The following is a 12,074-nucleotide window of genomic DNA, read 5'->3' as shown; positions in this document are numbered from 1 at the left end:
CAGGGGGAACGGGGGGAAACGGGGGGGAAACGGGGTTTGGGAGGGGGAAATGGGGAAAAATGGGGTTTGGGAGGGGGAAACGGGGAGAAATGGGGTTTGGGAGGGGGAAACGGGGGGGAATGGGGTTTGGAGGGGGAAATGGGGGGGAAATGGGGTGTGGAAGGGGAAAAATGGGGGGAATGGGGTTTGGGAGGGGGAAATGGGGTTTGGGAAATGGGGTTTGGGAGGGATGAAATGGGGGGAATGGGGTTTGGGAGGGGGAAATGGGGTTTGGGAGGGGGAATGGGGTTTGGGAGGGGAAAAATGGGGGGGAATGGGGTTTGGGAGGGGGAAATGGGGTGTTGGGGCGGTGAAATGGAGAGAAAATGGGGTTCTAGGGTGATAAAATGGGGTTTGGGGGGCGGAAATGGGGAGAAATGGGGTTTGGGAAATGGGGTTTGGGAGGGGAAAAATGGGGGGGAATGGGGTTTGGGAGGGGGGAAATGGGGAGAAATGGGGTTTGGGAGGGGGAAATGGGGCTTGGGAGGGTGAAATGGGGTTTGGGGGTGAAATGGGGGAAAATGGGATTTGGGGGGAAATGATGGTTTGGGGGAAATGGGAAGATATTGGGGTTTTTTGGGGGGTGAAATGGGGAAAAATGGGGTTTTAGGGGGATAAAATGGGGTTTTGAGGGGTGAAAGGGGGAAAAATAAGGGTTTGGGGGTGAAATGGTGGTTTGGGGGGAAATTGGGTTTTGGGGGGATGAAATGGGGAAAAAAATGACATTTGGGGGGTGAAATGGGGAAAAAATGACATTTGGGGGGTGAAATGGGGAAAAAATGGGGTTTTTGGTGGATATAAAGGGATTTCGGGGGGCAAAAAAAAGGATTTTAGGGGAATAAGATGGGGTTTTGTGGGGGGAAAAGGGGATTTTCGGAGAAATAATGGGGATTTGGGGGGAAATAATGGGATTTGGGGAGCAGAAATGGGATTTTGGGGGAATAAAATGGGATTTTGGGGGGGAAAATGTGATTTTTAGGGGAAAAAATGGGGTTTGGGGGGGGGAATGATGGGATTTTTTGGGGAGAAAGTTATTTTTATGGGTATAAAAAGGGGTGTTGAGGGGGGTGAAAGAGGATTTCAGGGAAAAAATGGGAGTTTTGGAGGAATGAAATGGGATTTGGAGGGGAAAAACCAAGGATCCTGGGAAATTACCAGGAATTCTGACAATAAAAAACGAGGATTTTAGGGGGAAAAGCGCGATTTTGGGAAGAAAATGTGGGATTTGGGGGAAAAAAAGCCAAGATTTTGGGGGGAAAATCTGGGATTTTGGGGGGAAAAAACCCCAAGATTTTGGGGAAAAAATCTGGGATTTTGGCCCATTTCAACGGCGGTTTTGGGTTTGGGGATTTTTGGTTTTTTTTTAATTTTTGGTGTTGAGGAGGAAAATCGGCCCCAAATCTTCCCAGGAGAGCTCCTGGAACCCCTAAAATGGATTTTTTTAATTTCAATTTTTAATTTCAAAGGAAAAGGGTTGGGGGGAAAAAAAAAATCTGAGGATTTTGGCACCCTTTGGACAGAGGAAGGGAGATTTTGGGTCAAAAGTAGGAAATTTTTTTGACAAAAACAGTAATTTTTTATGGCCTGAAATAAGGGGGTTTTGGCCCAAAATCAGGTGTTTTTTAACAAAAATAGTCATTTCTATGTAGCTAAAGAAAAGGGTTTTAAACCAAAAATAGTCGTTTTTATGAACCAAAAATAATCATTGCTTTGGGCTAAAAGAGGGATTTTTTTTTGGACCAAAAATAGTCACTTTTAAGGCCCAAAAAAGGGATTTTTAAACCCAAAATTAGTCGTTTTCATGGACCAAAAAAAGGCTTTTTTAAACCAAAAATCATCATTTTTATGGATGAAAATAAAGGCATTTTTAGCCAAAAATAGTAATTTTTATGGCTGAAAATGAAGACTTTTTAAATTAAAAAAAAATACTACTAAAAATAGTGGTTTTTATGGACCAGAAAAGGAATAATTTTTAAACCAAAAATAGTCTTTTTCATGGACCCAAATAAAGGCTTTTTTAAACCAAAAATAGTCATTTTTATGGATAAAATTAAGGGGTTTTAAACCAAAAATAGTCATTTTTATGGATAAAAATAAGGGGTTTTAAACCAAAAATAGTCATTTTTATGGCCCAAAAAAGGGATTTTTTAACCAAAAATAGCCATTTTTATGGATGAAAAATAAAGACTTTTTTAACCAAAACCAGTCATTTTTATGGATAAAAATAAGGGGTTTTAAACCAAAAATAGCCATTTTTATGGTCCAAAAAAAGGAAATTTTAAGCCCAAAACAAATCAGTTTTTTCCCCAACTGCCCCGCGGCGTCCCCGGTGCGGAATTCGGGTGGAATTTGGGTGGAATTGCCCATTTTTGGTGGTTCTGGGCCCTTGCAGTCCAAGCTGGAGGGCCGCGAGTACCGCGACGCTCAGGAGTTCGCGGCCGACGTTCGCCTGATGTTCTCCAACTGCTACAAGTACAACCCCGCCGACCACGAGGTGGTGGCCATGGCCCGCAAGCTCCAGGTGAGGATTCCAGCCCAAAATTCCCTTTTTTTTTTTTTTTTTTGGTTTTTTTTTTTGGTTTTCCCAACAGGATTTGCAAAAAAGAAAAAAAAAACCAAAATGCTGACTCAGCAAAAAAATTTAAACCAAATTGGCAACTTTTTGTGGTTGAAGTGAAGGAAATGGGCTCGGTTTTCTCATTCAGGGTCAGTTTTTGGTTTTCCCAGCAGGATTTAAACACACACACACACACACACACCCCCCCCAAAAAAAAATTTGCAGAAAAATAAAAAAAAATGCCGACTCAGGAAAAAATTTAAACCAAATTGGGGTTTTTTGTGGTTGAAGTGAAGGAAATGGGCTCGGATTTCTCATTTAGGGTCGGTTTTTGCTTTTCCCAGCAGGATTTAAACACCCCCCCCCCAAAAAAAAACAAAAAAAAAATTGCAGAAAAATAAAAAAATGACGACTCAGCAAAAAATTTAAACCAAATTGGAGGTTTTTTGTGGTTGAAGTGAAGGAAATGGGCTCGGTTTTCTCATTTAGGGTCGGTTTTTGGTTTTCCCAGCAGGATTTAAACACCCCCCCCCCAAAAAAAAATAAATATTGCAGAAAAATAAAAAAAAAGCCAACTCAGCAAAAAAATTTAAACCAAATTGGGGTTTTTTGTGGTTGAAGTGAAGGAAATGGGCTCGGTTTTTTCATTTTGGGTCGGTTTTTGCTTTTCCCAGCAGGATTTCCCCCCCCCTCAGAAAAATAAAAATGAAAAGAAAAAAGAAAATTATAGAAAAATCAAGAATGCTGACTCAACCAAAAATTTAAAATTTGTTGTTGCTGTTGTTGAAGTGAAGGAAATGGGCTCGGTTTTCTCATTTAGGGTCGGTTTTAGTTCATGTTTTTCTTTTTAGCTCAGTTTCTTCTTGGTTTTCCCTTAATTTTCCCTTGATTTCTTCTAAATTTCCTACTTGAAACTCAATTTTATTCAATATTTCTCATTTTCCTGTATCAGCTCAATTTCTTCCCAATTTCCTCCTTTAGTTTTATTTTGTATTTTCATTTTTAGCTCAGTTTCTTCTTGGTTTTTCCTTAATTTTCCCTGGATTTTTTCTAAATTTTCTCCTTTAAGCTCAATTTTATTTCACGTTTCTCTTTTCCCTGTCCCAGCTCAGTTTCCCCTCATTTTTCCCTGAATTTTCCTCATTTCCCCCTAAATTTTTCCTCATTTTCCCCTGAATTTTCCCCCTTTAACGCAGATTTTATTTAATATTTCTCTTTTTCCTATCCCAGGTCAGTTTCTCCTTATTTTTCCCAGAATTTTTCCTCATTTTCCCTGAATTTCCCCTTAAATTTTCCTGAATTTTTTCCTTGAAATTTTCCTCATTTTTCCCCAAATTTTCCCTCTTTTTCCCCAAATTTTCCCCCACTCCCCGTTCTGTGCAGCTTTTATTGAGCATTCCTCTTTTTCCTGTCCCTCCCACTTTTGAGGCAGGCGTAGGAAGGACGAGCGTGGCTCCAAAATTCCCCTTTTTGTCCCAAAAAGCCTCGAGAGGATCCTTTGGGTCCCTCCTCGGCTGCTTCCCCGGGAATTTTTTCCACCTAATTTTTCCTCCTAACGAAGCTCCAGGGAAGATTTTGCCACCAAAATTCCATAAAAAACCTGAATTCCGGTGTTTTTTCGGAATTAATTTGAAGCAAAAAAAAAACCAAAACCTCAAGGATTTGGGAAAATCCTCGATCCCAGAGCTCCAAATCCTCCAAAATCCTGATTTTTAACCCAAAAATTCTTTCTGGTGCTCCCCACATCTGGAATTCCAGGTGTTTATTCCCTGAAATTCTGATTTTTCCTGTTGTTTTTTTTTTTTTTGGCCTCCGGAGAATGGTGGGCCTCGTTTTCCAAAGGAATTAATTAAAAATTAAAAATAATTTGATCCCAAATCCACGTGAAAGATGGAAAATCCAGGTGGGAAAAATCCTTCGACCGTGGAAGGAAAACCAGAAATTCCAGGGATGTGGAATGAGAAGAGAATTCCTGTAAATCAGAAGGAAAATTGCTAAAATTTGGGAAAAAATTTGAATTAAGGAAAGAATTCCAAGGATGATTTCACAAAAAAAATGGAGGGAAAAAGGAGGAATGGGATTGGAAGAAATTTGTGGAATTTTGGAACTGGAAAAATTGGGAAAAATCAGCTCTGGTTGTGCTGGAGCTGGGAAAGAAAATCCCGGGAAAAGCAGCAGCAAATCCAGGAAATTTTAGGAAATCTTGGAATTTTTGGGGTGTTCCTGTAAAAATCCAGCTCAGGTTTAATTGGAGCCACGGGAATGTGAATTTTGGGATGAATTTAGGAAAATCCAGGAATTTTTTGGTGACTTTTTATGGAATTTATGAGGAGGAAACGCCTGGAAAAAGCAATTCCAGCATGAAATTAAATGAAATTCCGGGGAATTTTCCGACCCCCAGCAGGAGGAAAAGGCACAATCCAAGCTGAAATCCCAATTTTCCATTTCCCAAGCTGATGGTTTTCATGGAAAATTGTGATTTTTCTGTGTTTTTCAACTCATTTTCGGGGGGAAAACGTTGATTTTTTTATTTGGGATCGAGATGGAAAAAAAAAAAGTGGATTTTGAGTGTCAGAATCCCAAAAAACGACTCACGGAATCTTGGGAAAGGCCAGCCTCTGGAATAACTCGTCTTCCTGCTTTTTCATGCCTAGAAATTCCCAATTTTAGGGGTTTTCCAGGGAATTTCAACTTGGAAATCCAAATTGGAATTAAACTGGAGTTTTGGGGATAGTAGAAAACAGAAACTAGGTTATAAAAACTCAAAATGGAGGAGAAATTCTTTAAAATTAAGGAAAAAAAATCTTCTAAAAATGAGGGAAATCTGTCAAAAATCACAGAATTTTTTCAGAAGTAGGAAAAATTGTTTAAAAACGAGTGGGAATCTTTCCAAATGGCGCTGAAATCCTTGAAAATGGAATAAAATCCTTCCAAAAAAAAGGGGAAATTCTTCAAAATTGTGGAAAATTCCTTCAAAAATGAATGAAAACCCTTGAAAATGGAGGGGAAGTTCTTCCAAGTGAGTGAGAAGTCCTGGAATGGACGAAGAGGAGCAGTGGGCTGTGAATCCGTGGTGGAATTGAGGCTGGAGAAGACCTCGAAACTCATGGAGTCAACCAAAGATGGTCCAAGAAGATCTCAAGAACTTGAGATTTAAATTAACTTGAGGTTTAAAATGAGAAATTGAGGAAAAATTGAGGAAAATCTACTTTTTTTCCCTCCAAAACCATTTTGGAGATGGTTGAGCTCTCCAGTGGGAATCCATGGTTGGAATTCAGATTGGAAAAGACCTCGAAAATCACGGAGTCAACCAAGATGATCCAAGAAGATCCAAAAGAACTCCAGAATGTGGAAGATGCAGTTTTTAAATGAGAAACTGAGGAAATCCTCTGAATTTTTCCCCCAAAACCACCTTGGAGATGGTTGAGATCTCCAGTGGGAATCCATGGTGGAGCCTCTAAGATCATCAAATCTACTGAAGGTGATCCAAGAAGATCCAGAAGATCTCAAGAACCCGAAAGTTGCGGTTTTTAAACGAGAAAGTAAACGAGTAAATCCCCTAAATTTTCCCCTAAATCCACCTTGGAGAGAGTCAGAATTCCAAGAAACTCCCAAGATTTCAGGACCCGTCCCCGTGTCCGTGTGTTGACCCCTTGTGTAGAACCCACCATTCCGTAGGGTCCCCCATTTTGGAGACGCCCCCGAGGCCGCGGTGCCGACCCCGGCGTCACTTCCCGCCCGTTCCCTGTGATTCCAGGACGTGTTCGAGATGCGCTTTGCCAAGATGCCGGACGAGCCGGAGGAGCCGGTGATCCCCGCCTCGTCCCCGGTGGTGGTCCCGCCCCCCACCAAGGTGGCCCCGCCCTCGTCCAGCGACAGCAGCAGCGACAGCTCCTCCGACAGCGACAGCTCCTCCGACGACTCCGAGGAGGAGCGGGCGCAGCGCTTGGCCGAGCTCCAGGAGCAGGTACGGGATGGCCCAAGGCTCCTTCCAGTGGGGTTGGGCGGGCTTGGGGTCACGGCTGGAGGTCATGGAGGTCCCACGACCGCCAGCTCCAGAGGCAACAGAATCCTTGGGTTTGCTGAGCTTAAACGGTTTTTGTCGACCCAGAATCGTTGGGTTTGTCAACCTGGAATCGTTGGGTTTGTTGACCTGAAATTGTTGGTTTTGTCAACCCAAAATCGTTGGGTTTGTTGACCTAAATCGTTGGGTCTGTCAACCCAAAATTGTTGGGTTTGTCAACCTAAGTCGTTGGATTTGTAGACCCAAAATTGTTGGGTTTGTTGACCTAAATCATTGGGTTTGTCAGCCTGGAATTGTTGGGTTTGTTGACCCAGGATACTTGAGTTTGTCGCTCTAGAATCATTGAGTTTGTTGACCCAAAGTTGTTGGGTTGACTTGAAATAGTTGGGTTTGTTGACCCAGGATTGTTGAGTTTGTCACTCCAAAATTGTTGGGTTTATCTAAGAGTTTTGAGTTGACTCGGAATTGTTGGGTTGGTTGACCCAAGGTTGTTTGGTTGACCCAAGGTTGTTTGGTTGACCCAAAATTGTTGGGTTTGTTGCTCCAAAACTGTTCGGTATGTTGACCTAAAGTTGTGTTGGGTTGACTCAAAACCATTGGGTTGGTTGACCTAAAGTGGTTGGCTTGACCTGAAATTGTTGGGTTTGTTGACCTAAAATCATTGGTTGGGTTTGTTGACCCAAATTCCTTGGGTTCGTAGACCCAAAATCCGTGAGTTTGTTGGCCTGAAAGTCTTGGGTTGACCCAAAACTCAGTGACCAGGTGGGGTCACGGGCTGGGTTTGATGGCCCTGGAGGTGTCCATGGAACCACTGGAGGTGACACTCAGTGACCAGGTGGGGTCAGTCATGGGTTGGGTTTGATGGCCCTGGGGGTGTTCATGGAACCACTGGAGGTGACACTCAGTGACTGGGTGGGGTCAGTCATGGGTTGGGTTTGATGACCTTGGAGGTGTCCATGGAACCATTGGAGGTGACACTCAGTGTCCGGGTGGGGTCAGTCATGGGTTGGGTTTGATGACCTTGGAGGTGTCCATGGAACCATTGGAGGTGACATCAGTGACCAGGTGGGGTCACGGGCTGGGTTTGATGGCCCTGGAGATGTCCACGGAACCATTGGAGGTGACACTCAGTGACCGGGTGGGGTCAGTCATGGGTTGGGTTTGATGGCCCTGGAGGTGTCCATGGAACCATTGGAGATGACACTCAGTGGGCTCAGTCATGGGTTGGGTTTGACGAGCTTGAAGGTCTCTATGGAACGGTTGGAGGTGACACTCAGTGGCCAGGTGGGGTCAGTCATGAGTTGGGTTTGATGTCCCTAGAGGTGTCCATGGAACCACTGGAGGTGACGCTGATTGACCAGGTGGGGTCAGTCACAGGTGAGATTTGATGACCTTGGAGGTGTCCATGGATCCCCTGGCCGTTGATCTGGGTGTCCAGGGCGGGGTTGGACAATCCCAGGCTGTGATCGATGACCCTGGAGATGTCCATGGATCCCCTGGCCGTTGATCTGGGTGTCCAGGGCGGGGTTGGACAATCCCAGGCTGTGATCGATGACCCTGGAGATGTCCATGGATCCCCTGGCCATTGATCTGGGTGACCGGGGCGGGGTTGGACAATCCCAGGCTGCGATCGATGACCCTGGAGGTGTCCATGGATCCCCTGGCCATTGATCTGGGTGACCAGTGGGGGTTGGACAATCCCAGGCTGTGATCGATGACCCTGGAGATGTCCATGGATCCCCTGGCCATTGATCTGGGTCACCATGGGGGTTGGACAATCCCAGGCTGTGATCGATGACCCTGGAGGTGTCCATGGATCCCCTGGCCATTGATCTGGGTGACCAGTGGGGGTTGGACAATCCCAGGCTGCGGTCGATGACCCTGGAGATGTCCATGGATCCCCTGGCCGTTGATCTGGGTCACCATGGGGGTTGGACAATCCCAGGCTGCGATCGATGACCCTGGAGGTGTCCATGGATCCCCTGGCCATCGATCTGGGTGACCAGTGGGGGTTGGACAATCCCAGGCTGCGGTCGATGACCCTGGAGGTGTCCATGGATCCCCTGGCCATTGATCTGGGTGACCAGTGGGGGTTGGACAATCCCAGGCTGCGGTCGATGACCCTGGAGGTGACCTTGGCGTGGACGCAGCTCTGGCTGCGACGCCGGGGCTCAGTCCGAGGTGGGCTCTGACCCCCTGGAGATGTTCTCCAAGCTGCCAACGCCAACGTTGCCCGTTGCCCGCAGCTCAAGGCCGTGCACGAGCAGCTGGCGGCGCTGTCCCAGCCCCAGCAGAACAAACCAAAGAAGAAGGAGAAGGACAAGAAGGAGAAGAAGAAGGAGAAGCACAAAAAGAAGGAGGAGCTGGAGGACGCCAAGAAGAGCAAAGCCAAGGAGCCGCCGCCCAAGAAGGCCAAGAAGAGCAACAGCAACAGCAGCGCCTCCAGGTGGGCCCTTCCCACAATTCCCTGGGGCACTCTGGGGATTTCCCCGTGCTAATTAAGGTAATTAATGCTGGGTTCTTAATGAGGGACCTCGTGGCCCCAGGTGAGGGGTGGGGTTGGGCCCAGCCCTGAGATCAGCTCGGGGTTTGGGGCTGATTCTTCTCCGTGGCTGCTGGGGACACCTGGCGGGGCAGCAAATTAAACTCAGCTTTGGGTGTGCAGGAGCAGATTAAGCTCAGCTTCGGGTATCCAGGAGCAAATTAAACTCAGCTTTGGGTGTGCAGGAGCAGATTAAACTCAGCTTTGGGTGTGCAGGAGCAAATTAAACTCAGCTTTGGGTGTGCAGGAGCAAATTAAACTCAGCTTTGGGTGTGCAGGAGCAGATTAAGCTCAGCTTTGGGTGTGCAGGAGCAAATTAAGCTCAGCTTTGGGTGTGCAGGAGCAGATTAAACTCAGCTTTGGGTGTGCAGGAGCAAATTAAGCTCAGCTTTGGGTATCCAGGAGCAAATTAAACTCAGCTTTGGGTGTGCAGGAGCAGATTAAACTCAGCTTTGGGTGTGCAGGAGCAAATTAAGCTCAGCTTTGGGTATCCAGGAGCAAATTAAACTCAGCTTTGGGTGTGCAGGAGCAGATTAAACTCAGCTTTGGGTGTGCAGGAGCAAATTAAGCTCAGCTTTGGGTATCCAGGAGCAAATTAAACTCAGCTTTGGGTGTGCAGGAGCAGATTAAGCTCAGCTTTGGGTGTGCAGGAGCAAATTAAACTCAGCTTTGGGTATCCAGGAGCAAATTAAACTCAGCTTTGGGTATCCAGGAGCAAATTAAACTCAGCTTTGGGTGTGCAGGAGCAGATTAAGCTCAGCTTTGGGTATCCAGGAGCAAATTAAATTCAGCTTTGGGTATCCAGGAGCAAATTAAACTCAGCTTTGGGTGTGCAGGAGCAGATTAAGCTCAGCTTTGGGTATCCAGGAGCAAATTAAACTCAGCTTTGGGTATCCAGGAGCAGATTAAACTCAGCTTTGGGTATCCAGGAGCAAATTAAACTCAGCTTTGGGTGTGCAGGAGCAGATTAAACTCAGCTTTGGGTGTGCAGGAGCAAATTAAACTCAGCTTTGGGTGTGCAGGAACAGATTAAACTCAGCTTTGGGTGTGCAGGAGCAGATTAAGCTCAGCTTTGGTTTTCTGAATAGTTTGAGTTCAGTTTTGGGTGTCCAGGAGGAAATTAAGCTCAGCTTTAGGTTTCTGACTAGCTTGAGCTAAGTTTTGGGTTCCCAAGAGAATCCTGAGCTCATTTTTGGGTGTTAAGAGCAATTTGAGCTCAGTTTTGGGTGGCTAGGACCAGCCTGAGCCTAGTTGTAGGTCCAAGAAAAGCTTGAGCTCAGTTTTGGGTGTCCAAAACCAGCTTGAGCTCAGCTTTGGGTGTCCAAGAAAAGCTTGAGCTCAGTTTTGGGTGTCCAAAACCAGCTTGAGCTCAGCTTTGGGTGTCCAGGTGGAGCTTGGTCAAGACCATCTTGATCTCACCTTGGGATCCCCAGACATTTTAAGCTCAACTTTCCACCCCAACTCCCACCTGAGCTTCACGTCAAAGCCACACCAAACAAAGCCACTCATTCTTAGGATAAGAACTAAATTTTCTCCAGCTCCTGTGGGTTAGGGCCAGGTTTAGGGTATGCCTAGGTGAGATTCAGGCCAGGTTTAGATCTAAAATGCCATTTTTTGGTCCTGTGAGCAGCAAGAAGGAGCCAGCGGTGAAGTTCTCCATGTCCTGTGAGTTAGGGCTGGGTTTAGACTGGGTTTAAGTTGACTTCAGGGCTGAAATTCCATTTTTTCGTTGTTGGAACAGCAAGAAGGAGCCAGCAGTGAAGCTCTGCAGCTCCCGTGGCTTAGGCTGGGTTTAGGGAAGGTTTAAGTCTAAAACCCTATTTTTTGGTTGTGTGCACAGCAAGAAGGAGCTGGTGGCACTCAGGTCCTCCAGATCCTGTGTGTTAGGACCAGTGTAGGTTGGGCTTAGGCCGGGTTTAGGCTGGGTTTAGGCCTGAACCACCATCTTTTGTTGTTGTGAGCAGCAAGAAGGAGCCGGTGGCACTCAGGTTCTCCAGATCCTGTGTGTTAGGACCAGTTTAGGTTGGGTTTAGGCTGGGTTTAGGCCTGAACCACCATCTTTTGTCGTTATGAGCAGCAGGAAGGAGCTGGTGGCACTCAGGTTCTCCAGATCCTGTGTGTTAGGACCAGTTTAGGTTGGGTTTAGGCCTAAACCACCATCTTTTGTTGGTGCAAGCAGTAAGAAGGGCCCGGTGGCACTCAGGTCCTCCAGATCCTGTGTGTTAGGACCAGTTTAGACTGAGTTTAGACTGGGTTTAGGCTGGGTTTAGGCCTGAACCACCATCTTTTGTTGTTGTGAGCAGCAGGAAGGAGCCGGTGGCACTCAGGTTCTCCAGATCCTGTGTGTTAGGACCAGTTTAGGTTGGGTTTAGGCTGGGTTTAGACCGGGTTTAGGCTGGGTTTAGGCCTGAACCACCATCTTCTGTTGTTGTGAGCAGCAAGAAGGAGCCAGTGGCACTCAGGTCCTCCAGATCCTGTGTGTTAGGACCAGTTTAGGTTGGGTTTAGGCTGGGTTTAGACCAGGTTTAGGCGGGGTTTAGGCCTAAACCACCATCTTCTGTCGTTGCGAGCAGCAAGAAGGAGCCGGCGCCGGTGAAGCCCAGCAAAGCCGCGCCCGCCTACGAGTCGGAGGAGGAGGAGAAGTGCAAGCCCATGTCCTACGAGGAGAAGCGCCAGCTGAGCCTGGACATCAACAAACTGCCCGGCGAGAAGCTGGGCAGGGTCGTGCACATCATCCAGTCCCGCGAGCCCTCGCTCAAGAACTCCAACCCCGACGAGATCGAGATCGACTTCGAGACGCTGAAGCCGTCGACGCTGCGCGAGCTCGAGCGTTACGTCACCTCCTGCCTGCGCAAGAAGAGGAAACCCCCAGGTACTTCCAAATCCCCCAAACCGGGGCTTTGTAGCCGGAT

The 12,074-nt window shown here is 46.5% G+C and overlaps 1 protein-coding gene across 5 annotated transcripts in view; it reads left to right on the top strand.

Moving 5' to 3' along the window:
* Window positions 1-12,074, top strand: part of BRD4 (bromodomain containing 4) — a 56,612-nt gene that overhangs the window by 21,825 nt on the left and 22,713 nt on the right. For all 5 annotated transcript variants that reach the window (XM_053968269.1, XM_053968270.1, XM_053968272.1 and 2 more), the window contains 4 exons: window positions 2,432-2,560; window positions 6,354-6,563; window positions 8,867-9,066; window positions 11,736-12,034. In XM_053968269.1, coding sequence (XP_053824244.1) covers window positions 2,432-2,560; window positions 6,354-6,563; window positions 8,867-9,066; window positions 11,736-12,034 — 838 coding nt within the window. The remainder of the gene's footprint in view (window positions 1-2,431; window positions 2,561-6,353; window positions 6,564-8,866; window positions 9,067-11,735; window positions 12,035-12,074) is intronic.

Source organism: Vidua chalybeata, chromosome 33 (assembly GCF_026979565.1).
Source record: "Vidua chalybeata isolate OUT-0048 chromosome 33, bVidCha1 merged haplotype, whole genome shotgun sequence".
NCBI classification, from domain to species: Eukaryota; Metazoa; Chordata; class Aves; order Passeriformes; family Viduidae; genus Vidua; species Vidua chalybeata.
Note: the sequence above shows the minus strand (reverse complement) of the source record. Positions and strands in the feature narration are given on the sequence as shown.